At 35.7% G+C, this 27944-nt stretch overlaps 1 protein-coding gene across 1 annotated transcript in view; it reads right to left on the bottom strand.

Annotated features, from left to right (window-relative positions):
* DNAJC21 (DnaJ heat shock protein family (Hsp40) member C21) overlaps positions 1-27470 on the bottom strand; it is a 35153-nt gene extending 7683 nt beyond the window's left edge. Inside the window, exons 1-9 of the mRNA XM_003759947.4 lie at positions 27230-27470; positions 18677-18770; positions 16715-16838; positions 16175-16297; positions 15580-15884; positions 14468-14619; positions 2963-3050; positions 1667-1828; positions 1141-1183 (exon numbers count right to left, since the gene is read on the bottom strand). Of these exons, the coding sequence (XP_003759995.1) occupies positions 1141-1183; positions 1667-1828; positions 2963-3050; positions 14468-14619; positions 15580-15884; positions 16175-16297; positions 16715-16838; positions 18677-18770; positions 27230-27326 (1188 nt within the window). The 5' untranslated portion in view covers positions 27327-27470. The remainder of the gene's footprint in view (positions 1-1140; positions 1184-1666; positions 1829-2962; positions 3051-14467; positions 14620-15579; positions 15885-16174; positions 16298-16714; positions 16839-18676; positions 18771-27229) is intronic.
* Positions 27471-27944: the final 474 nt, after the last annotated feature.

Raw genomic sequence — 27944 nt, 5'->3', positions numbered from 1 at the left:
CTGTCCTTCACCATTCCTTACAGCACAATAATTCTCCAATGTATTTGTAGACCCTAATTGGTTCAACTATTCCCCAACTGATTCCAATTCTTTGCAACTACAAAAAACCAAAACTATTGTAAATATTTTTGTGTGTTCATGAGTTTTTCCTCTTTCTTTGGTTTGAGGTGTAGGACTAGTGGTGGTATTCCTGGGTCACAGAATAGTTTAGTGACTTTGGAGGCACAGTTCCAAATTGCTTTCCAGAATGGCTGGATCAATTCACACACATCATCAACAGTATGTTAATATGCTGTTTCCTCCAACATCTGCCATTTTCCTTTTTCGTCAATATAATGGTATGAAGTGGAAGTTACTTTATTTCCCCCTAATTATTAGTGACTAAGATACTTTGAATTTCTTCCTTTGAAAACTACCTATCCATATCTTTTGACCACTTAACAACTGGAGAAAGGCTTTTGTTCTTAGAAATAAGACCTTTACCTTAAAACAACAACAACAACAACCTTTCCTTTTTTCATTTTATTGTTATTGTTTCCTTTTTCATTTTAACTGCATTGGCTTTATTGGGGGGGAGGGGAGGAAACCGTTTTAATTTTATTTACTCAAAATTGTCCATTTTTTTCCTCTGTGATTCTCTGTATCACTTGCTTGGTCAAAATCTCTTCCCTTATCTATAGACCCAAAAGATAATTGATACTTTGCTCCTCTAATCTATGTGGCCTTTTATATCTAAGTCATATACTGATTTAGAACTAAAACAAATCTTAAAGTTAAAGGGACCAAAATTTCCTGAAGACCAAGGATTACCATAGGCTTCTAATCAAATGCCGACAAATCTTTTTATGTAACATGCAACACAGAATTAGATACAAAAAAGATCTCTTCCTATGAGTCATTCCAAGAACAGCATTCTAAGCACACATGTTCATATATGCAAAAGGAAATCTCTTTAAATTTGAGAAAAAATAGTATCTTTGGGCCCCTTTGACTTTTTTTGTCACTACTGTAAAACCAAAACAGAAGGGTTTTTTTAATCTATTCAAAAATTATAACTTATTTTGTATCAGCTAAACATCCTGAGTTTGAGAATAATGACACTTAATGTTTAAAATTACTAAGACTTTTTTTTCAACATACCGGCACAGATTTCTGTTTCTTTTTCTTCTGTTTTTTGGAAAGTCTAAAAAGAAAATTAACAAAAATAATGTCAAATACTTAATTATATGAAAATTTTAATAATTTAATAAGTCAAAGGAAAACATTTATAACCTGAGAACGAAATATTTCCAGTATTATTCAACTTTAAAAAGATAAAAGGATTTTTACTTAAAAAAAAATCACATTAGGGAATTTAAAATATTTAGTAATTCAAATTAAACTGCCAGTTTAATTTGAACCAATGATAAACTAACTAAGAAGCAACAATTCTGATGTTTGTTTACCCACAAAGGAATAATTTTTACTTTTTAAAAATTGTAATTCAAGTAGAAATACACTTCCATTTGGAAGATATATATCCCCTCCTCATATTAGAGAGGAGGAAAATAAATTCTCAAAATTAGTACTATAAAACGACAACTTCTTTGAGATAATTCTACAAACAAATAAAACTTATCCCTAAACATTAACATCATTTATAGAAATTTTGAATGCTCAAAATTACTTTTGCTTTGGTGTATCTTCTGTTTCTTCCTCTGCATCAGCATCCAATCCATTTTCATTTGCTTGTTGATGTACTGAAAAACCTTCCTCCTCCTCTTCCAACTGCTGTTTTAACAAAGCAACCATCTCTCGATGCTTCTTTGACTTTTCATGATTCCTCATGCTGAAAAAACATCAATGTGGTGTTATTAACTATGATGTAATTTATGAGGTGTGATTGTTATTACTAGTAAAGTTTTCTTATACATAGTGAAAACTAAATAATTCTTTTAAAGTGGTGGTGAAGATAACAGAAAGAGAAATGAACCCCCTAAGTTAGGAGTGTTCGAGCACTGGAACACTGGAAAACTATGGATACAACAATGGCCTTGTTTTCTTGATTCCTCTAACCTCAATGTACCTCTTTCTGCTACTCAATCCCCCTCCTTTTAAGTTCTTTTCATTCTAGCTTTCTTCACTGTTCTGCCTTCTATTTAATGCTGCAGTGTCACCTCAGTTCTGTCCTTCCTATCATTCCATTAACAAAAATTTACTCAGTACCTATTCTGTAAACAAAAACAACTCTGTGTGTTAGGGATATAAGACTATACAAAAGATATCTGCTTTGGTTAAAGAGATCATAATCTAAGAGGTGTAGGAAACAACATTCAGAGAAAAGATAAAGAAAAAACTCTGCAAGTGACCAGCGGATTGTTATGAAAAAAAGCACTTTGTTAATCTTAAATTGCTATTTGTAAGGTAATTAGGTAAGGTAATTATGGGCAGGCTGTGTAGGACATTCAAAGAAGAATCAACTATTAATAATCAATAATAAAGAAAAGAACACTAGACCTGGAGACAGAAAAAACAAAATTGAATCTCAATTCTACCTATGGGATTTTGGGAAGTTATTCCATCTCTAAGCTTCAATTTCCCCATGTGAAAAGAGAGTAATACTTGTCCAATCTACCTTTTTAGACTCAACTGTGAAGATTAAATGAAATAATTTACAGAATCCATCAAGTCCCTTTATAGATATCAACTCTCATTATTGCTATGGTTACTATTAAATAGGAGTTCTACTGACTGTCAGCCTAATTTGTCCAGCAATTGGTCCAAAACACATTTTTATGTTAAAACTTTTACAAGTCCTTTTTATAAACGATGATTTTAAAGAATCTCAAAGTAGAAAGTAGAAAATACTTATTTTAATTACTTATTTTAAATAGTTATTTTAATAAAATTTTAATAAAAACTGGTGATATTGCCTATTTAAAAAAAACTAATTTAAAAAAGGATATTCACAAATTCAACTTACGCCTTTTCTGTCTTAAAGGATTTGTCACATGCTGGGCAGTACAAATCATCATAAATTTCAGCATCTTCACCCTCATCACTTAGTTTACCTAAGAGAGAGAAACTTTGAGTAACAATTCCAAAATGATCTAAACACAAAAAAAAACAGATGATCTTCAAAGCTACAATCCCTTAATAAAGTTCTAACAGAATTGAAATAGCAAATTGTTACTTTAATCTCCTAGAGGGATGTTTTTTCTTCCAGCACCAAACAACTTTAATACACCTACATTTTTCTATTAGTGGAAAAAAATACATTAGTTCAAACCAAGAAAAACTCTGGTCTTCAGAGGACCTCTTTAAAAGCAACTCTGCATTAACTGTGAATGTTTTTGATGTCATCTTATAAAAAACAACATATATTTAGTATTCTTATTCTTCAGGTTCTGCAACACAGATAAAAACAACAACAACAACCAAAAAAAAAAAAAAATCAAAAGAGATTCTAATTATTTTTTCCCAGGCTGAAGTTCTAGATAAGATAGAAGTTTAGAAAATCCAACACAATTTAAATGGCCTCACTGGAGAGTCAGATTTTTTCAACCTGAAGTTTATAGGTTTATACTTGGCTAGATTTCAATTAAACTTGCATACAACTATGACTTACATGTTTTTTGGGGTTTTTTTGCTGAGGCAATTAGGGTTAAGTGACTTGCCCAAGGTCACACAGCGAAGAAATGTTAAAAGTATGAAGTGTCTGAGGACAGATTTGAACTCAGGTCTTCCTGACTTCAGGGCTGGTGCTCTATCCACTCTATCACCTAGTTGCCCCATGATTTTCAATTTTTGAAGAGATTTAGTATCCAACATTTCATCATTATTAGACAGGTCATAGATATACACTACTACATAAACCTGAGCTTCCTCCTTTACTTTTTAGAAATTTCCCCTATTCTCCAGGTTGCAAAGCAGTTTTAAAAAATTACAGTGTTACAATAGTTAGCATCCATATATCCAGAAAGATCTTTAATGGGAGTGAGGATGTGGGCAATACTATAGTCCATTTCTATTATTTTTTAAATGAACAGAACTATAAAATCTTGCTGTCTCAGAGTTCAAGACACATTAGAGTTTATCTGGCTCCCAGCCCATTTCTTAGAATACTCTGGGAATAACTTATCTAGTACCTCCACAAGTGGTTTACCCTACCTGTGATGAGGAACCCACTATCTCCCAAGAGAGTAAAATCTACTTTAGATAGGGTAGAGGAAATTCTTTCTTCTATTTAGCAGAAATCTGCTTCTCTAGTTTCTACCCACTGTCTGTAATCTTGTCCTCTGGCAGGAAAGTAAAACAAATTTTAATCTTCTTTCCACAACTAACTATTGTGTTAATCCCTTCCCCTCAATATCATGACACCTAATCTTCTCCAGATTAAATAGCTCTAGTTCCTTTAGTCAATATTCCTATGGCATGATGTCTTAAGTCTAGGTCATGCATCATTTTCTTATCTTTAGATAAAACATTTCCAGTTCCTTGAATCCTTTATTCTCCAGCTGCTCCAGGAGTCAGTGTTCAAGTGAACCTATGATCACATCAACCTGAATGTTTTTTCTTCCAAAGATGCATTCAGTGAGTCATCCATGCCCAGTTGCTCAATCCAGGGGACTCTTGTCCATGTCTTCCCATAAGCTCACCAAAGAGGATTCACCCAACGTGACAACATTATTTGCCTTCTCTTTACATCATAAGGACACTAATGAACACTAACAGCTTGGTGGCACAGAGGGTAGAGCTCTGGGTCTGGAGTCAAGAAAACCTGAATTCAAATCCAATCTCAGACATTTGCTAACTGACCCTGAGCAAATCACTTAACTCCACCTGCCTCCATTTCCTCATCTAGAAAATAAGATAGGGGCAGCTAGGTGGTGCAGTGGATAGAGCACCAGCCCTGAAGTCGGGAGGACCTGAATTCAAATCTGACCTCAGACACTTAACACGTCCTAACTGTGTGACCCTGGGCAAGTCATTTAATACCAATTGTCTTAGCAAAAAAAAAAAAAAAAAAAAAAAAAGGAAAGGAAAGAAAAGAAAAGAAGGTGAAGAAAATACCAAACCACACAAGTATGTTTGCCAAGAAAATTCCAAATAGAGTGGGTCACAACTGAAACAACTGCATAACTTTCCTGATAACAACTTGTACTTCTGTTCTTCAAAGTCCCTTGTTGGTTACATGTCACAACCAGCTCACACCCACAATGAGCCTCTCCACTGCCTTCTGTGTTACCTCATTTTTCAGTTCTCCAGTTGTATTCAGGTCTTTCAGTTATACAATTAGTCAATTCTTAGCCTAAAATGTAGCACTTGAATTGGACCCAGAGCAGAGTACACTGGTACTACCACTTCCCTTATTCTGGACTCTGTCTTTATTAGGACTTCCTAAGACCTCATAAGCTTTCTTTTTTGCTCCAACATCACAATGTTGATTCAGATGAGATTTGCCTGTAAGCAACGAAAGTTTCTTTATGATCTTTTTTCCATTAACTACTGTCTGCTGTGCAAATGACACATAAATAAATTGATCTTAAAAACTGGCTAAAAGAAACAATTTTCAGGATTTATCCTGATAAAGATCATTTCAATTTCTTGCCCCTTCTACCTATGATATTGTACAAAAATACAAAGATTTAAAGAACATACCATCTTTCAAAAAGGTGGAAGGAGCCATGAGCACAGCTGCCACTTTAGACCTGATTATTACCAACAAAGAAGTAGTAGTAGCTGAAGGCAAATGATGAGAAACTTGGGACTAAATAACCTCCACCTTGGAATTTGAAATAGAAGAAAACTATATGTAGTCTTGATTGGCACCATGGATTTTAGAAGAATAGATTTCAAAAGTCTCTGGGAAGGAATCTGAGACTAATATACCAGAATTTTAGAAATGGAAGGGAACTTGGCAATGATCTATTCCAACTTGTGCCAAAAACAGAATCTCCTCTATAACACATTTGGCAGGTGTTTATGTAGCCTTTGCTTAAACACCTCCATAGAAAGAAAGGCTTTTCTCATCAAGAATAACTCATTCTACTTTTGAAGAACTCTAAATTATAAGAAGTTTTTGTCTTATGATACCCAAATTTGACTTTTCCATACCCACAATGGGAAGATACATACCCCTGTCTAAAATTCTCTAGGAAATTTAGACAAAGAAAGATGGGAAAATTTCAATAATTAAATTCTGAGAATTTAATTCTCACACACAAAAAAAAAAATACCAATAAGGTGTCAAAGGAGAAGGTATTTAAAATAGCATATGTGGATCAACAGGGAACTTATACATCAACCAATTTAGATTTTTTTCTAGACTTTAACAGAACAAGAAATAAAGTCAGGAAATAGAAAATAACTATTAAAATGCAGTATGGTCCTATATGAATCAATGTTAGCTAGTAAAAACTCAGAATGAACTGAGCAAGGAATGTTAAGGACTACTAAAGGGTTTTTAGCTATATTAAGAAATTTTAAAAACTAGCCACATTAAAGAAAAGAATGTCTAAGGGAATGAAGAAGAGATAGGACCTCTAGTCACTCTGGATGAAACTATAATAATGGGCAAGAAAGAGAAGATAAAGCTAATTTTTAATTTGCTTTTGTTTTCTCTGAGAAAGAGAATAATCTTAGAATTGGAAAGGGGAGAACAAAAATGGCAATTAGGTCGCTGAAACCAAAGATAAGTAGAGATAATAAGATAGCATGTAGTTGTATTCAAGAGTCATCAGGCTCAAATGAATTCCACTATAGTGAATAAAAAAAACTGGCTATGAAGCCACACAATCAGTGATTCCTTCAAAGATCAAAAACAAAAAAAGTGCTAAAAGACCAAAAGGAAAAGCGTAGAATGTGCAGTCTAGTGACTACTGCTAATGATTCCTCAATAACTAAAGATTTTTACCAGTCTCATTTATTTATTTAAATTTTAAAATAAGATGTTATACCAATCCAACCATTCTGGGGAGCATTTTGGCACTATGCCCAAATTCTGTATCCTCTTTGATTCAGCAGTATTTTTATTAGGTCCGTATCCCAAAGAGATCTTAAAAAGGGGAAAGGACTTCTATGTGCAAACTAAGTGGATGCTCATCAGTTGGAGAATGGCTAAATAAGATATGGTATATGAATGTTATGGAATATTATTGTTCTGTAAGAAACAATCAGTAGGATGATTTTAGAGAGGCCTAGAGAGACTTATATGAACTGACCCTAAGTGAAGTGAGTAGAACCAAGAGAATATTGGTTCAACATGGCAACAAGATTATATGATGATCAATTCTGATGGATGTGGCTATTTTCAACAATGAAGAATGTGATGGAGAAAGCCATTTGCATTCAGAGAGAGGACTATTGGAACCTTTTTTGTAATTAATCTTGTTTGCTTGCTTGTTTTTTTCTCTAATTTTTTTTTCTTCTTTTTTGACCTGATTTTTCTTGTATAGCATAATAAATGTGTAAATAAGAATTACACATGTTTAACCTATAATGGATTATTTGCTGTCTAGGTGATGGGGAAGGGAGGAGGGAAAAAAATATGGAAGATGGGATTCTGCAAGGGGGAATGTTAAAAACTATCTTTGTAAGTATTTTGAAAATTAAATAGCTCAAATTAAAAAAATAAGGTGTTATTATACCACTTGGTGTTTACATATTAAATAGTGATATTGATTGTCTCTAATGTCTTTAAAAATGAGGTAGTTTTCCTATTTATTTCTCTTAATCAACTCCATTTTTATTGTTGCCTTATCTGAAATTATGACTGCTTTATTGCTTGTGAAATTCATTTAAAACAGATTTTTGTTTTAGACCTTTAATACTATTAGATTTTCTTTTCCAAGTATTTGTACATATTACTAAATTCTAGATTCAAATCATTCTGCTACTTATTTTCATTTTATGAGTGAATCCACCTCATTCATTTTCTCAGTAATGACTGTTATTTGTAACTTTACCTCCATCCTATCCTTTTACTTTTTTCTCTCTTTACTCCCTATATTCCTCTTTATAAAAAAAAAGAATATGGTGAGAAGTAATATATCCAAGTTATCTAAAATTGGTGCACTATATTTCTACTCCACTGTTCTCCTTTTCCCAATTCTTTTTTAAATTTTATTTTAAAAAAAAAAAAAAAAAAAAAAAAAAAAAAAAACACTGAGACGTCATAGAAGAACATGAGAGAATTCCAAATATAAAGCAATACATTTCCACTTCAAGAAAGCCTATGTAATAAATACTACATAGTGTGTTCAGAGCTGTCCATGTTTTCTCTGATTCTTTATAGGTTTTCTTTTATTCTCGATGTGTTTTTTACTTCATTTTCCCCTCCCCGGCCCCAAAGACTAAAATTAAACAAGGATATACATAATAGAGATCTATAATCATATACATATATGTAAGTCCATACTATGTTTATTTCTATTTCTCTATTTCTCTGAAGGGTATATAGCATCTTCCTTCATAAGTCCAAATTTATATATTTTCTCAGTCTACTAGTTTATGATTTCCCTATACCATACCTACTTATTTTAAATTACCTATCTAAACTACCTAATAATTTTAAATAGTCTAAAACAATATTGATTAATATGGTTGATATATAGTGTAGTTCTCCAATTTTTGTCTGATTAAATCTATTTTAGCTTTAAGTTTATCTGAGATCATGATTACTACTCCTGTTTTTAATATTAAATTCTACTTCTGATCCTTATTTTATATTTGTGTATCTCTCTCATTTTTATAACATTTCCTATGAAGTTCAAATTTTAATCTATTTCCATATTCATCCAATTCATATTCTAAACAATAATTATTTTTTTCCTTTCCATTTTCCTATCTATCTCACACAAATTTTTACTCTGATATCAGTTTCCATTTTATGGACAAATTCATCCCATTCACATTTATTTATTTGAATATTTTCCTCTTTCCTATTCTTTTCACTATTATTCTCATTTTATTCCTATCCCAATTGCCTTTTCCAAGAATCCCTCCATTATCCTTTCCCCCCAGCTCCACCCCCTTGCTTTCTTATAGCTTTCTGAATTTAAAAGATTCTTATACCTTTTTAGATGTATAGACATATACTTATAAATGTATGTCTGTGTATATATATATATATATATAAAAATAAACAATTTGACCTTATTGAGTCCTTTCTCCTGGATGTCATAAGTAAAATTTTCTCTTAAGTCCTACTATTTTTGTCACAGAAACCTAAAAATCTTTTAGTTTGTTTAATGTCCTTCTCCCCCCCCCCCCCCCCCCTCTTCCTCCTCCCCACTACTTTCTTTAACCTATTCCCAATGAGAGTAAAGCTTCAGTATTCTTCCTCCTCCCCACTACTTTTTTTGTATCAATTTTTTTACTTTTCTCCCTCATTTGTATGAGAAAACTGTTCCTTTTAATCTCTCTCTACACATTTTTATTTTGTTTCTTTTAGAATCACCCTATCATACTCAGCTCAGCTCAAGTCTTTCTTTAAAACTACCCAAGTAAAAATGACAGTCATAAAAAAAACTGATATTTTTATATATAAAAAAATAAACAATTTGACCTTATTGAGTCCTTTCTCCTGGATGTCATAAGTAAAATTTTCTCTTAAGTCCTACTATTTTTGTCACAGAAACCTAAAAATCTTTTAGTTTGTTTAATGTCCTTCTCCCCCCCCTCCCCCCATTTAGGATTATATACAACTTTGCTGGGTAACCTTTGGCTGTGATGCCTGTTCTTTTGCTCTACAAAATGTAATACTCCAAAACCAACAGTCATTCAACATAGTAGTTGCTAGTTCTTGTGTAATTCTTATTAGAATGCCATGATATTTAAATTGTCTTTTTTTCTTACTGCTTCCAATATTTTCTCCTTAACCTGGAGACTAAAACCTAGCTATGATATTTCTGTAAGTTTATTTTTCTATTTCTGTTTTGCCTTTTTGATCTAGAACTTCAGGGCAATTTTCTTTGATAATTTCTTATAGTATTGTATCATCATTCTTTTTTTAATCATAATTTTCAGGCAGTCCAACTATTATTGCTCCTTGATCAGTTCTCCAGATCAGTTGTTTTTCTAATGTTTCACCTTGTCTACTTTTTCAATTTTATTATTTCTTTGTGTCTTTAAAAAATCATTAGTTTCAGGGGCAGCTAGGTGGCACAGTGGAAAGAGCACCAGCCCTGAAGTCAGAAAGACCTGAGTTCAAATAGGATCTCAGACATTTAGCACTTTCTAGCGGTGTGACCCTAGGCAAGTCACTTAACTCCAATTGCCTTAACAAAAAAAAAAACAAAAAACAAAAATTAGTTTCCCTTTGCCCAATTTTAGTTTTTAAGAAATTATTTTCTCTCTTAAAGTTTTGGTTTTCTATTTCAAATTTGATAACTTTTTTCCTAGTTTTTAAGAAATTATTTTCTTTCTTAAGTTTGGTTCTCTATTTCAAGTTGGATGACTTTTTTTCTTAATCTTTTGAATTTTCTTGGATTGCTCTTATTTTTTTTTCTTGAGAGCTCTCTTATTTGATTTTTAAAGTCCTTCTTAAGTTCTTCTAAAAAAATATTTTTGGGGCTTGGGACATTTCTCATTGATATAGGAGTGGCTTTATTTTAGCTCTCTTCTCTTCTCTGAATATGAATCCTGATCTTCGTTAGGTTCTTTCTCCTTTGCTTGCACAATTTTTAAAATTTTATTTTACTATTAGCAGCTATTAGTGTGATCAAGTTCTAGTCCTGAAATATGGAAAATAATGCCCCAAGCCTCAAGTCCTTCTTGCTATTATTTTTTGAAGTTTATTCTAGGACCCAATCTTGGGTTTTCTTCTCCACTCCTGGGTCATAGCTAGAGCCCTCAGTTAAGATCTTCCACCTGTGATCTTCCTCAGCACTCCTTCTGATCACTGAAAACTATTGCTGTCATTTCTTCCCTGGAAATCAAAGCAAAGACTCTGCTCTCCTGCTGTTGCCCACAGCTAGCAGGGTCTCTGCCCCTCTGCTAATGCACTCTCCGGGTATGTAGTAGTTCCAGTGACAGCCCAGCCTGGAACACGTCTGATCAGCACAGCTGTGCTTGATGTCCCTCGAGAGTGGAAGGTCCTCCAATCTTCTCCTACCCTACTGTCAAAACCCCCACAATGTCCGTGAGTTGAAAGTTTCTAAGGCTAAGGTTGCTTCTCAATGACAGCTGCTCCCAATTTTTGCCATTTTAAATATTAAAATAAATTATTATGTTTTATTCATCAATTCATTAAAAGAACAATAATAAACCTTTAACATGGGCAATTCTACTATCAAAAATAGCTTATTAAAATAATCCTCTCTTTTCCAACTATTTATCTATAGGAATCCAGATTTTCTTTATATACTACAAACAAAATATAGACTGAAGTACATATGAAAATCTAGCTGTCTTGTATTAAACCAGAAATTAAAGAGATTTGCAAAAATGTGAAACAATGCCATTCTTCTCATTCAATTTATTTTGAAAATTTTATTATTTTTTATACAAACCATGTTAATAGGTTATAGACTTATTATCATTATTTTCATGAATTAAGTAAAATGTAAAATTTATCGATTTTAATTTCTACCATGGCAAAAATTAATAGCCATAATCCACAGAAACAAAAACTCATTGGAGTACTCAATAAATTTTAAGAACGTAAAGGAATCATGAAACCAAAAAGCTTAAGAACCACTGAAAAAGATTATTACAATAGCCTCATAATTGTTTTCCTTACACAAAGCCATCTCCAATCTACCCTCCATACAGCTGCCAAACTGGTATTCCTAAAGTATAAGTTTAATCATTTCACTCTTGTACTCAAGAAGCTTCATTGGTTCCCTATAGTCTTCAAGTTAAGCAACAAACTTTTTCTAAATGGCATTTTGGTATCCCTACAAACTATGTCCAATCTATCTTTACATGCTAATTATTCACATATTATTTGCTTGTCTCACCTTAAGCTCCTACCAAACTAACCTTTTTGCTATTACTCATGCATGACACCTTTTCTCCTGTATTTGTGCCTTTGCCTGTGATCTGTTCCCTCCTCATTTCCATTAAATGGATCCTCCTGAGCTCACTTGAACAGTCATCTCAAAAATCACCTCCTACAAGGGGGTTTTCAGGATTTTCCCAATTGCTAGTCCCTCCCTCAACACCGTGTGATTTTTTTGTATACACCCTAAATTTGTATAACATATTGTTTTATCAATATCAACTAGGGTCAAATGAAATAATGTAAGATAACATATTTAGAGAGTTGAAAACCATCAGGTACTATTAAAAAATGCCAGATATAATAATTTTCATTTCCTCTAACATAAATTAAGTTCTTTGAGGTCAAAGAACATATTACTTTTATATTTCCATATCCAATACCTAGCTACTCAAATACTGCAATACTTTGCCCCAAGGATACAATATGCTCCCCTTCACCATACCCTGCCAAGTGAACACTAAAATGCAAGCTCCTTAAAACAGAGTTAATAAATATCTATAGAGTTTAAATGAACAACCTCTTGTCATGAATATTATAAAAGGAATCCTCAATATGAGTGGTCTTGGTAACTCTGCTGGGGTCTCTTCCAACTCTGAGATTTTGTGATTCTGGGTTAGACCAGTATAGATTCTCTCTCCATATTCTTCAAATCTAATCTATGATTGTGTGGAATTAAGCCACATTAGAAGTTCCTTCTAAATTAATCAAGTTTAATTTAGGTCTTTTAGTGTGAAGAATATCCAATTACATTCTAATTCTTTTCCATCTACATATGGCAAAGTTTGAGTTAATCAAAATAGTAATATTAATATCATCCTACAATTTCATAATGTCTTTGTTTCCTTACTTCTTTCCTTCTTTCTTTCCATCTTTTTTTTTGAAGTATCCCTGTGATTTCCTCAGTATGGGAAGATCCAAGTAAGGAAGGTTCTCTCCTAGTGCAGATCAATACCTTCTCTGTAATTTACAACCTCAGAGAGGCTACCCATGGCTGTCTTATCCATGCTTCACAATTGTCAAAATGCTTATATACTTACACGCTTACACACACACACACACACACATCCATGCTTAACTGGATTCCCTTAAACAGAAATCCATTTTTCTAGCCATCCTGGATAAATAATAATATGCAATATTATCCCTTTAAGGGAATTAGATTAACAAGTATATACTTATACAAACAGATATTTTCATAGAACCTATGATTGTTCAAATTAATTCCTCCTAGAACAGTCTAGAGGCAGCAGGACAAAGTTTCTTCAGTAATAATGTCAATGCTTAAGCCCTAGTTTTGATGACTATATAATGTATAGTTCAGACTCTAGTGACACCTGGGAGGTAATATTCCTTTGAAACACTAACTCAAAGAGAAATTGTTCTATGACAAATAGCAGTGAAATATAATGGAAAAAACATTAGCCTGAGAAGGGAAAGGGAGAAGAAATAAACATTTATATAAGCTCCTACTATAACTATACTCCTACTATAACCCAGGTACTGGGTTAAGAACTTTACAAATATTATCTCATTTGATCCTCACAGCAATTACTCTTCGAGATAGGTGCTAATATTGTCCCCATTTTATAGATGAGAAAATTAAAGCAGATAGAAGCTAAGTGACTTGGCCAGAGTAACCCAGCCAGGAAGCATTTGAGACTTGATTTTAACTCGAGTCTTCCTGATTCCAAGCTCTATCCACTGTGTGGAAGGTAGGAAGTCTGAATTCTATAAACTCTGTGTGGTCCTGGGTAAGGCACTTTAAAAAGTCTTTGGTCCTCAAGGTCTTCTGATTCTAAAGTTCTGTAATTCTGTGACAGGACATCACATAACTTATAGACTAGCAACCTTTTACCTCTACATATAGTTATCTTTTGTGGAACACCATTTAATTTACAGGATGCATGTATGAATTGAGAGGCAATGAGGCAAAGTGAGTACAGACCAATCTTGAAGCCAGGAAAAAGTGGGTACAAGTTTCACCTCTGTGACATACCACCTTCATGATTCCAAGAGATTTGCTTCAACTCTCAGGACTGCAGATAACTAGGTACCAGACTTTAAGTTGAAAAGAGTGTGTCAGCTCAGCTTGCACTGGTAGAGGGAATTTAATCAATTGGGAATGCCATTTACTAGTGAAAGGCCTAAACAGGCTGGGACAGTTCAGATCTCAGATGTTAGATGGTTTTGCTCAGCTAACTCATGCTGCTGGGCTTTTGTGACAAAAGAAAAGGTTGGGGGGCAGCTAGATAGCACAGTGGATAGAGCACCAGCCTTGAAGTCTGGAGGACCTGAATTCAAATCTGACCTCAGACACTTAACACTTCTTGGCTATGTGATCCTGGGCAAGTCACTTAACCCCAAGTGCCTCAGCAAAAAAAAAAAAAAAAAAAAAAAAGGTTGGATACAAACTTTCTCATAAAGGTGTGCTTTGCCTTTAAAACTGCTTATCACATAGGGACATCAAAAAAATAGGTTTACCATCCTGTCCCTCCTTTGTCTCTTGTTCATCCATTTCTTCTTCACCAGATCCATCTCCAAACTCCTTTTCATATTGTGCTTCCATTTCCCTGAGTTCCTTCTCGATGTCAGCCATTGTCATCCAGCTCTGCTCTTTGTATTGCTCTGCCAATCTTAAACACACAGTAAGTAATATCTTAGTCATATCACCCAGAGGGGAGAAAAAAGCCCCTACCAAACTATATACTTCTTGCTTCTGTTTCCCATAATTTCTGAGATTAGAAAACGCAAAAGACTGCTCCACTGGAAATGTGTTTCTCACTTGCCAGCTATTATGTTGGCAGGCAGAAAGCCACCACATCATGAGCTTTTTGCCCAGCTTACTGTTGTCTACCAAGGCATGTAGAAATTATCTAAGGATGTGAGAAAAGTTGTTACAATGATGAAATCGCTGAATTCTTCAAATAGTGATGAAAATTGCATGTTTTCAAATAACTATTATCTATGTTTGTCTTCTAACTATAGAAAATTCATTTTAAGAAAGCTATGTCAACAATGAATCCACTGATTTTGTCTCAACTTTCTAATAAAACTTTGTAGAAACTAAAAACAACTGAATGTTCAGTATATATTATGGATCCATTTTATAATTATAAATTTTCTTTTTCGTCTCTCATGTGATGTCACTGCAATATAAAGTTCCTTGGGGAGGAAATTCCCTCTACTCACGCAATTGGGCATCTGCTCTATAATTTAACAAGTCTCAAAGACCCTGCAGGATTACACAACAAGTAAATGGCAGAAGAAAAACCTGAACCTATGATATCCTTATTTAAAGCCAGCCATTCACTATGCTACTCTGCCTCTAGATCAGAAGTAGATTTCTACTTTACATAAAAGAATCTTAAAATAAATCCCAAGTCATTCATAAAGACCAATGAGGCAAAATAACACCAACATAATTTTTTTTTCTACTTTGATATCAAATGGAAAAAAATCTGTTGTCAAAGAAACATGGAATAGATGTGTATAAATGCTAAGAAATTGGACCCAAAGAGAAGCCATCATATTCACATTAAATTCCTTGCTACTTTTTTAAATAAATGGCAAAAAAGTTCACGCCAAAGCCATACTTGGCCTGTTTTAGCTTCTGCTTCCTCCTCATCTCCTCTGCTTTGCGGGCCTTTTCTGCATTCTGCTCTTCCACCAGTTTTCGATGAGCCTGAACCCTTCGGTCTCTTTTTCGAATAAAAGCAACGAGCTGACGGACCAGTTCGTTCTTCTCCTTCCGCGCCTTGTCTCTGGTCTTCTTGTTCTCTTTTTCCATTGCTCGCTTTTCCCAACGGTTAGAAGCCTGTCGGGTGTCATACTCTTCCTTCCAAGCAAACGTCTTCTGAGTGCAGAAGCTCTGCCAATAAGCATAGAAGGGGTGTACTACCTAGAGAGAGAAGAAACAAACATTCTCCTGGATAAGAGAGGCAGAAGGTTTTCATGCTGTGTTATCATTTGGAGGAATTATTCTTGAGACAAGGAAGGAAAACATCACAAAAATCTTTAGCAAACAATGCTTCAGAGGCAAAAAGAAGACACTGAAATACAATGTCAGAAAACAAGGAAAAGATATGAAAATAGATGTAGTAAAAAGACAGAAATTACCTTTAAAATATCCATTATAAAAGCAACACTATAAAATAGTGAGTAGTGGGGTTTTTTTAAAGGCCTTTTTACCGTATCATAGTCACTCTGGGAATCTCCAAATGTTGGGAATTCTTCAATGTCATCCTCGGCCATAGATTCTAATTCTTCCTTCACAATCATTTCAAAAACATTACGGTACACTGTATAGAAGCCCTGAAACATGAAACAGTTGCTATTAGGACGCAAAATCTGTATTTGTTTTCCTATTGCAGCTACAGAACAAGATCATTATTATATTTACATGAAAAACATCACTACAATTCCAAAGTAAAAAAATCAATACCTATCCCAGCTTCCAAAGCCCATAAAAGTATGTCTGACATAGTCTAACTATACCCTGGATTTAGGGCATAATTAAAGCTACATTATCCAAGTATAAGATGATTTTGATTAATGTTTGTTTATCACTGTCTGAAAACTTAAAATATTCAAGCAATTTTTTTCCCATTTGCCAAATGGAACTAATTTTATTCTCTTTCTATAACAGCATCCCTAAAACATTCCTATAGACTATTTCTACAGCAATGCTTGGTGTGAAATGAAGACATTAAGCTGAAATGTCTGCTTTACCTTTTCATCATCTCCATACCCAGAATAACAGGTGACAGTAAAATACTGTAGCAGATCTAAGCTGTCATCTTGATAATCTCCATCAGCTCCTCCTTTAAGCAGAGCCTCCCTATGATTATCATACCTAAAAAAATATAACAATATCACTTAAGCAGGGTAAAGAGGAATTTCAAAATGCTCTACTTTGGAAAAGCCAAAATATTATTACATTGATATTTGTCTAAGACATAATAAAAAATGTTACAGAAAAACAGGGATACTTAAAGACTTTGCAATTTTTCCTCAAATAATTAATAATGATGACAAGAAAATGAACTTAACTTCATATTAACTTTCATTAAATTTTTGCTTTCAGTTGAAGTATATAATAAAGCAGGATAATTTCGATGTTAAAAATAAATACCTACTGCCCCTTGCTGATGGTGTGAAAAAAAAATCAAAGGAGGCAATAAGGCCTGGGCCCTTTCACTGCTTTCTATGGCAAGCACTACCTCCTATGGCAGGTAGAAAGGGTGGCCATCCTTTTCAAACTCAATCCAAGTTTTTAATCAAGACTTAGAATACACTAAGCACAGTACTAAACACTGGGGATACAAAAAAAAGGCAAAAAAAAAAAAAAAAAAAAGAGAGAGAGAGAGAGAGAGAGAGAGCCTCTGCCCTCAAGAAACTCCTATTTTAGCTCCTCAGTCACACTTATCATGCAGGGGCAACCCTGGTCACTGACACCAATCCAGAGAGTTGCCTGGGTCCTCTCCTCAGAGACTGGAATCATATATCTAGTTCTATTGGGGGGAGAAGGAGAAGAGTGGGATAAAGAGGGGAATGGAAGTTTCCTTCCAGGGAAGGGTCTATACCCTGGGATTTTGTACCTTTTGGTGTAAGAATACCCCAAGAGGTCTTCAAGTCCAACTCCTTCATTTTAGAGATGAGACTAGAGGCCAGTCAGATTCATTAACTTGTCTAAGGGTTACATTGAGAAACAGTAGCAGAACTTGCCCCATATCTTCCAACAAACAGGCAGAACTCTTTCCACTATCCCATATTACCTAAAAATTTTCTGTAGGAACCTATTTCCAATTTTTCTTAATGAAGTCAACAGAATTTTCTTAAATGCCAACTCTGCTGAAACATTCTATTATGCAAAAAAAAAAAAAAAAATCTATGTTAAAGAGTACTGTCAGCTCTTTGTAAATGAAATATTTTACACATCCTTAGGACATAACAATGTCATACAGCAATCTATTTTACAAAAGTTCCTTCATGTCAAGGAGCTAAGACCAAAAACGCCACCAAAAATTTTAATTTAGTTAAAAAATTTATCAAATTACTCCTTTGTTCCAATAGAAGGAATAGATGAAGCCCCATCTAGAGAAGAAAGCTTAAAGCCCAGTTTTTTCATATAAAGTAGTTTTATGTATAAAATTAGGAACATAAAAAAAAACCTTTTTTTTTTTTTTCAAGTATTTGTTTTTATATATGCTTCCAGGTTTTTTGTTTGAAACTAGTAACTCTGCACTACACCTTACCTAATGGCTCATGAATTTGTTTTTACACACATACACACACACACACACACGCGTGCACACACACACACACTTTTTGCTAAATGTATTTCAATATAATAGCTTTCCCATGTAATTTTATGCACTTAAAAAAACAATTTTAAGAAGTAGTCCATAGATTTTACTAGGTCAAAACAGTATACAACACAAAAAAATGGTGAAGAACCCCTGCTACGCAAGGGCAAGCAAAGTGACCTCGGCAAATGAGAGTCACTGCAGAATATAGAATAAAACTGAATAGCCATCAACAACGAATGGAAGCAAACCTAAAGCTATGTACCATGTTTTAATATACTAGATGCAAATAAAGATATTTTTAAAAGATTCTTTTACTGACAATTCTATATATTATACATATACATACAGTACATACATTCATGAAAATATCTTTATTATTTACCATGCTCTTTCCTGAGGATCACTCAGCACATCATACGCTGCTTGGATTAATTTGAATTGTTCAGCTGCTTCTGCTGCATTATCCAAATTTTTATCTGTAAAAGAAAAATCACCAAAATTTAAACATCTTTAGAATAGGAGCTAAAATCTATTTAAGAAACATTAATTATTTATTTACTAAGTGCAAGGGAAAGCATTAGGTGCTGGCTTGGGCTTCTAAAGGGCTTTTCCTCCTACAAATATCAAATAAGTCAGGATAACTTGCTTTAAGAATCTATATCCATTTAAGAGCATTCAAATTTCAAGAGGTTCATTTAGACTTAATATGATGTAGCCTTCCCTATCTAGCACTTAATCTAATGAAAAACTCACTTTATACATATTTTTACTTATTTCAAAAGACCTATGATTTTGTTAGTCCAGTGTTCCCTCCATCCATGTTGACTGCTGCACTATAGTAGACAGGCTTCATGAACTGTTGGGGCTAAATTTCTCTCTCCACAGTTATCTAGGTCCTTCCCTGAATGATAAATTCACTACCATCACTAGGTTTAAATTCAAGCCTTTGCCGATTGGAAAAACCTATAAAAACTTGTGCCCATATTAGCATGGTCTTCAAAGATACCTCATATCTAACAAGTCCAAAGGGTAATTGGGATTCTGTGAATATGATTTATTAATATTTTAGTTACTGTATTTTTTTAGTTTTTTATTGACAAAGCATATGCATGAGTAATTTTTCAACAGTGACCCTTGCAAAGCTTTCTGTTCCAACTTTTTCCCTTCTTCCCCCCACCCCCTCCCCTAGATGGCAGGTAGTCCAATACATGATAAATATGTCAGAGTATATGTTAATAAAATTGGTTTCCTTGGTAATCCTATAGGTTTAATGTTATGCTTTTAAAAACATTATTTTGTAAAAGAATCTCTAAGTTTCACCAGAATGCCAAAGGGTTCCATGCCACACAAAAAAAATTAAGGACCCTTGGACTAACCCTTAAAGTACATTCCTCACAAATTGTGAGTCAGTTTGCCCAACAAACAGCATCCTCCTTTTATAGCTAAGAAACTAGTGTCTGTCTTTGTCTCTCTGTCTCTCTCTCTTTTTGCTGCGGCAATCAGGGTTTAAGTGACTTGCCCAGGGTCATATGGCTAGGCACCGTCAAGTGTCTGAGGCCAGGTTTGACTTTAGGGCTGGTGCTCTATCCATGAGTCACCTAGCTGCCCCAGAAAATACAGTCTCAAAGAGATAAAGCCATTTATCCAAAGTTACAGAGCTAGGAACAGAAACCAGAATTCATGATTCCAAGTCCATTATTATTTTGATATATCTTGCCAGGTTCATCTCTCTACCACAATTATTGTATCAGTACTTGAGTATAATTTTTACAAAGGTCCAAAAATATGACAATTCAGTATGCCTTAAAAGGATACTTTATTTAACGTTAAATCATCTTGTACATTGCCAACATTACTTGTAATTTTCCTCTCCAAAAGAAATTTGCCAAAAAAATCTTAGTGCATGGAGGCAATCTACTCCCATTCACTATACTTCCCTAATGATAGAAAACAATAAAATCTCTTTGCCTCCCTTAAAGAAAAATATTCCGTGTCTAAAGAATTCCAAAAGTATTGGTTACACTGAAACATATTTTGCTCTATAATATCAAAAGAAACTATTATAAGTCTTGGAGCACTAATCAGTCTCTCTTCTCCCAGCATTCCCTACCTCAATAAAGAACTCTGTCTCTTAGATGCTACTGCAGAGATTCAGAGTGCAAACAGAAGTCTGCTTAAAACCAAATCATATTTCAAGTATTGTAATTTGCATCAATCCTTTATAATAAAATGTTTTCTAAATCTTAAGAGGCCCGCCAATATCTTAGTACTAAACCCTCTCATATTTTAAGAAATCCCTGATCTCTGCAAAAGCAGGATCTAAGCTTTACCTTCCTTAATTTCACTAAGTATCTAGAAAACAATTTTGAATTATGCAAGAAAATTAATTACACTATCCCCTGACTTAGCAACCTCACTATTAGGTACACAATCCAAGGAAGTCAAAGATAGAAATAATGCTCCAGCAAAATATTCAAAGCACCGTTTTTTGGTAGCAAAGAACCAGAAGTAAAAGGGGCATCTAGCAAAGTGAGAAATAAAGGAACATGCATTTACTTAGCATTTACTATGTGTCAGGCACCAGACTAAGAACTTTTGTGTCTGTTTTTCACAAGTATTGCATATGATCTTCATAACAACTCTGCACGATAGGTGCAATTACCATTCCCACTTTACAGTTGAGGAAACTGAGGCAAACAGAGATTAAGTACCCAGGGTCACACATTGCTATTAAATGTCTAAGGCAGTCAGACTTAAGTTGGGGTCTTTCTGATTCCAACTCCAGTACTCTATCAGTGAGGCAAAGCTGCAAAAAGGGAATGGCTAAAAACAGAAAAAGGAAAAAAATACAGCCCATGAATGTAAAGAATATAATCATGCACTAAGAAATGACAAATGTTCAGAGAAATATGAGAAGGCTTGTATGAACTGAATCCCAGAGATAAGCAGAACCAAAAGAATAATACAATATTAAAAAATAAATAAATAGATACTAGCTAGTAAAACACAGGCTCCTCCCTCAGAAGACACAATCAGGGAATTACTAGGAATAGTGCAATACTCTATCAGATGCAATTATTGAACTAGATGTTTTTGCTTAATTGTTTTCATTTTTCACAAGGACTGAGATTGAAATGACTACAAAATAATGACAAAAGGCATCAAAATTGAATAAATACAACTAACTTTTTAAAGTCAAACTTCTATTACATGAAAAACTGGAAGTTTGGTCATACACTTGGAGTGAGTGATTTTATAATCTGGGAATTGGTATAAAAGGAAAATTTTATGAGAGGCGGGAGGAAGACACTGGCACAAATAAAAACTGAAGACAACACCTCCAATTTCCTATATATCCTAAGGCTTAGACAATTCTGGCCCAGGTGGGATCTGAAGGAATCTGAGTGGGAATAACCAGAAATTCTGGCCATCCCTAGTCTGAAGACCCTCTGGGAGGGTAGGAATCTTCCAGAGATCATAAAATAGACTCACAGCATCCAGAACAGCCACCAATCTACCTTGGCCTTCCTATAGAGTGGAATTCCATCCAAATCTGTTGTTTGTCCTTAGTTCCAGAAAAGAGGACCATGACATCAGGGAGGTGAGACCACGACAAACATGTGAATTGGATTTAAGTAAGGGAGGGCTGTACAAAGTCACCTGCCTCACTTTCCCCTCCAGCAGCTGAGTCCAGTGGCAAGATACAGATCAGAATGCCTAGAGATGGTCCCATGTAGTGTGAGATCTTGGCCTTTTTAAGCTAAGGTCTTTAACAAGTCTCAGTTTGACTGAGGTTGCACCCCTTCAGTGGTTAAGGGTAAGTAGCAACTGAGGCAAAGGATCTCCTCTTTCACCTAGTCAAAAAAAAAAAAAAAAAAAAAAAAAAAAAAAAAACTAAGTAAATCTGGGAGGGGAAGACTCTCAGGGTTTATGGCCAAAACAGAAATGACTGCTATTTACATTTACTGTCAATCAGGATCCAAATCCAAACAGGTTAACTAATCAACAATATGTTAATATAAATTGGGATCCATGTATATCTAAGCATTTAGTAAGAAACATTTTCCACACAGATGGATTTTTCCTCTGTACTGGTTGTGATTTTATTTCTCACTTTACAAATCAATTCTATCTTACATAAATTATTTAATCCCTCTGGCACTGTTTCCCCATAATAACTAAATTCAAATAGATAATGAATATAATAAATTCTGTAAATTATAAAGGGCTATATAAATGCATGGCATGATGATAATGGTGATGGTGATAATGAAGATGATAAGGATTTAGTTATGGCAGTTATACATAGAGGCAACAATCAGATCTTTATGATAAGCTGTCTCCAAACTCAAAAACTTTATATTTTAGTTAAATTTAAATCCAGTAATCTTGAAGACCATGAAAAATTTTGGCTACAGAGTCACAGAATCAGGAAAACTTGGTTTCAGGTCCACCTCTGAAACAAACAGGACCATGGCAAATCACCAGGTTCTCAATTTCCTTGGTGATTCTCAAAGACTCGAAGCTGCAGATCTGGATTGCTAGAAAGAATCTCCTAAACCAGGAACTCCCTATATTAATAAGATCTATTTTAAAAATCTTTTGTTACAATTCAGAGAACATGAGAGTTCAAATCAACTATTCCAACCTCACAGTCAATGAAGGAACTGAAATCTATTAACACCTTTAACATCTGTGGATTGGTTCAACCATTCTGCAATTTGGAAATTATACCCTAAAAAACACAAACCTATACAAATCTTTTGACCCAGGAATACTATTATAAAGCACAAATGCCACGGAAATCAAAGATGGTGGAAAAGGATTCATATGCCCAAGATTATTTCTTTTCTTTTCTTTTTTTTTTTTTTTTTTACTGAGGCAATTGGGATTAAGTGACTTGCCCAGGGTCACACAGTTGGGAAGTGTTAAGTGTCTGAAGCCAGATTTGAACTCAGGTCCTCCTGATTTCAGAGCTAGTGTTCTATCCACTGCGTCACATGGCTGTCCCCCAAGATTATTTCTAAAAGCATTTTTTGTAGTAGTAAAGAACTGGGAACCAAACAGTTGGATCATTATTTGGGGAATCAATGAATAAATTATGGTATAAGAATGCAATGTGACTGATTCAGAGATAGACAGAAAGATTTTTGTGAACTGAAGCACAGTGAAATAAACAGGACCAGCACATTTATGCAAAGACAATAATATGAAGAAAAACAATTTTAAAAGACCTACAAACTAATCAAAGCAACAAATAAAAATTACTTCAAAAGATTAACAGTTATCTGTACCTACCACCTCTTGATGCAGATATACCCTTTTATATGTGGCTTATGTGTTGATTTGTTTTGTTGAATTCTACATATCTGTTAGAAGGTTGGGCTTCCACTCAGGGAAGTGGGGTAAGGGCAGGAGGTTTAATGTGAGCTGATAAGACAGAAATACACATCCTTAGATGCAAAAAAAAAAAAAAAAAATGTTCAGAAGGGGACACAATAATTCTATTACTTTTGCTAAATAACATAATATATTATATTATATTACATTATATATGTAGATATTTCTTAAAAAAAACAAAATATATGTAAGTTTCATTTTCTACATATGTTGAAATATCTGGTTCTTGATGTTGCTGATGATATTTTTAGTATTTAAATGATGCTACTGGTTCATCCAGAGCTCTCATTCATCCTGAACTTGTATAATTGTTGTTTTAACCCTATATTCAGTGTAATGGGCTGAGGCTTGAGTTGATGCATTGAGGTCCCAAGCACATGAGGCTAAATAGTAATTGGACTATACTCTATTAATTATACATGATTGGAGAAAGAATGGCCCCCGCCCACTCTCTGTGCAAGTCCTGATGTGTTGTATAGGAAATGACGATTTTGGAGGATGAGGCAGAGGGGGCAGGAAGAGAGGCGGAGAGAGACTGCTGGCAGGGTTCTGCTCTGGTGGCTGCTGGTCTCGTGGCTTCTGGTCCGGCTAGCTTCTTGACTCAGCTGCACAAATTGCTATTACCAATTCCCCTTTTACCTCCGACCCTTCTTCACCTCTACTGAAAATAAAGATTGAAGATTTTCCCTTAACCCGAATTCCTGACTCCGGCTGATTTTAAAATACGCGGTCATCACAATTCAGGACTACATTTTTTGCTGTTAAATTGCAGCTTGTTGTTTTTCAACCTCACATTTCTATTCATGCATATCACAGTACATTTTGATTCTGTCATTCAACGAATTAGTTATCACTAATAGCTTTATATGATACACAAATTTGGTAAACACAACCTATGCTTTCATCTAAACCGTTAATTAAAACATTGAACAGGGAAAAGATACCCTTTTTCAAATTAATAGAAACTTCTATTTTGGATATCAAAGGATGTAAAGATATCACCCACAAAAATTTGAAATTTCTAACATTTCATTTGAGATAATAAAGAACAATTATTATTAACTATATAAAAATAAATTTGGGGCAGCTAAGTGGTACAGTGGATAAAACACCAGCCCTGAAGTCAGGAGGACCTGAGTTCAAATCTGGCTTCAGACACTTAACACTTCCTAGCTGTGTGACTGTGGGCGAGTCACTTAACCCCAATTGTCTCAGCAAAAAATAAAAAATTAAAATTAAATTAGATGACAAAGTTGAATATTGGATAAAATTAACAATCCACTTTTAAGAAAAAAGCTGATTCTCTTAATGATTTGTATATGTATATACAATGCAATATATATATAACACAATAATATGATTATTGATTTATCTGTTTTAGGGATCTTTATCATTGTAGTTAGGGAGAGAGAATTCATGAAAGCTAAAGCTGGAAAAACCTTCAAATGTAAACTCTCAAAACCAACTTTAACCTCTTAATGCTTCTTTTTAAAACTAACACTTCAATTTGCAGTGTTTGGTTTTACACTTCACTAAACTCCTTTGGTACAGAATAATACTGTTTAGAATAACTACATATAACTAGCTATCAAAAAACAATCACTGGTGAATTAGACACAAAAATATGTACCACTAGCCTAACAAAAGATTCCTAAGTGATAAACTTACAAAATCATGTTGCAAAGTTGGAAATTATTCCATTTAAAAGGTATCCCTAGTTCATAAATGTGCCATCCCGAAAGACTGCTGCTATTGTCACATTGTTCAAACTATGGAAATACTCATCCAGTATGTTCTCTTCTCTTCCTACCTCCCTATACCACACCTAGCACATAGGAGCTCAATAAACATGACAAAACATCTTACATCAAAGGAGTTAATATTCAACTGTTATCATAAATCCACAAATGAAAAGTTTAAATGACTTAAATAAAGCAAATCACTGGGATGGGTGTGGGGTGGGAAGTGGCGCCTAATATATTTCATACAACACCTACAACGAAGCCATGTTTTTCAGACATTTCACTTTAACACCTTACCACTGATTATACACCCCCAAAACCTTATCAATTTGAAGAATACCGTGTGTCAACTGAAAAACTGGTAAGCAAACTTGGTTAAAGACTTATTCCACTGCAGGTGGAAAAATGGAAGAGATTGGAGCTGGGAAATAAACATCCACGTGGCTAAAATGAAAAAGCATCTTGTATTTTGGAAATGGGGGCCCTAAGAGACGAAGGAGTGTATTTTTGAAAGTTGTGCTCTGCTTACACGAACTGATGTTGAGTGAAATGAGCAGGACCAGGAGATCATTACATACTTCAACAGCAATACTATATGATGACCAGTTCTGATGGACCAGGCCATCCTCAGCAACGAGATCAACCAAATCATTTCTAATGGAGCAGTAATGAACTGAACCAGCTACGCTCAGAGAAAGAACTCTGGGAGATGACTAAAAACTATTACATCGAATTCCCAATCCCTATATTCATGCACACATGCATTTTTGATTTCCTTCACAAGCTAATTGTACAATATTTCAGAGTCTGATTCTTTTTGTACAGCAAAATAACGTTTTGGTCAGGTATACTTATTGTGTATCTAAGTTATATTTTAATATATTTAACATCTACAGGTCATCCTGCCATCTGGGGGAGGGGGTGGGGGAGTAAGAGGTGAAAAATTGGAACAAGAGGTTTGGCAATTGTTAATGCTGTAAAGTTACCCATGTATATATCCTGTAAATAAAAGGCTATTAAATTTAAAAAAAAAAAAAAAATGGAGGGAAAAAAAAAAAAAAAAAAAAGAAAGTTGTGCTCTGAAAAGGAAGCTCCTGCACACGGTTCTCAGCCAAGATCATCACAGATTTAGAGGCTAACAGCCCGGTTTGAGAGGTGAGGAGGCTCGGGGGTCAGCTCTGAGACGCCCAGGTCAGAAGCTCTTGGGCTTCCTGACAAGCAGCAAGGATTAGGCGGGAGGGAGGGGCGGCCGGCCCGCACCTATACAAACGTGTTTAATTAAGCTGAGGGTCTCCCCTAGGCCAACCTTTCCCCTGACCCTCCCCCTTCCCCTCTCTGACTCTGGCAGCAAGAAACACGCTTAGAATATGAATTACGTGTTACGTATATAGCTCGCTTTGAAGTTTATCTCTTGGGGGTCGCATTCTACCTATAGAGAAGCCAGAAAGGGCGGAGCGACTTAAGGGAGGGAGAAGGGTGGCGGAGGGATGGTCTGGAGGGGCCGCTTGGCAGAATGGAGAGGAAGAGGATCGTGGAGAGAGAAGGGGGGCGGTTCCTGCCTGGAAGTGGGGGGGGGGGGTCAAGGGGCTCTGGGGATAAAGTGGGAATGGGGAGCATTCAGGAAGGTGGAGGAAGCCCCAAACTGTATGGGAAGGGGGGGAGGGGGGCTTGTCTAGACCGCGGAGGGAAAAAGCGCTCCCTGCGGACGGGGGCTGGATGGGGGATGGGGCACTGATCCCGGCCGGACGAGGCGGTTGGCCCAGCCGGGGTCGGGCCCCGGGGCCGGTAGTTACCCGGGTGCCATTTCAAGGCCAGTCTCCGATAGGCCTTCTTCAGCTCCTCCTCGCTGGCGTCGCGCCGCACCCCCAGCGCCTCGTAGTGACACTTCATGCCGGGGCCGGGGGCCCAGCGGGAGGTTGCGTCCTGCTTCTTTGGCCTCCGCAACAGCAGCGGCGGCGGCGGCAGCTACCCGGGGAGCGAGCGAAGAAGAAGCCGGAGCCGGGGCCGGAGCCGGCGGCGGCACCACATGGGGAGGGGGCGGGGCCTGTCCCGGAAGGACCCCGAAGGCCCGGTCTGTCCGGAGCAGGGCCTTAGACTGGCTCAAGATCAGGGGTGGGGGCGGGGTGATGGGCGGGGCCTGAGTTACAGAGGAGGGGCCTAAAAGGAAGGGGCGGGGCCGATAGAGGTGAGGAGCAGAGCCGGAAGGAGGCAGAGCAAAGTCTCGAATTAGGGAGCGAGAGGGAACCGAAATGAAAGAAGGCGGGGCCTTCTCAAAACATGTTGGAGCCAAGCTTAGAGGAGAGCTGCACGGAATAGAGAGCAAGACCCAAACTAGGGGCGGGGCTTAGCTGGGAGAGGGCGGGGCCTAGCTAGGAGAGGGCGGGGCCAAGCCCGGAGGGCGGGGGGGGGGGCATGAGTACCACCGGTGTGCAGGAGGTGGGCAGAACCTGGTAGCCTTGCCCTCAGACCCCGAGGATACGAAAAGCAAAGAAAAAGACAGTTTTCCCT

This window comes from Sarcophilus harrisii, chromosome 1, assembly GCF_902635505.1.
Source record: "Sarcophilus harrisii chromosome 1, mSarHar1.11, whole genome shotgun sequence".
In the NCBI taxonomy this organism is placed as follows: domain Eukaryota; kingdom Metazoa; phylum Chordata; class Mammalia; order Dasyuromorphia; family Dasyuridae; genus Sarcophilus; species Sarcophilus harrisii.
Note: the sequence above shows the minus strand (reverse complement) of the source record. Positions and strands in the feature narration are given on the sequence as shown.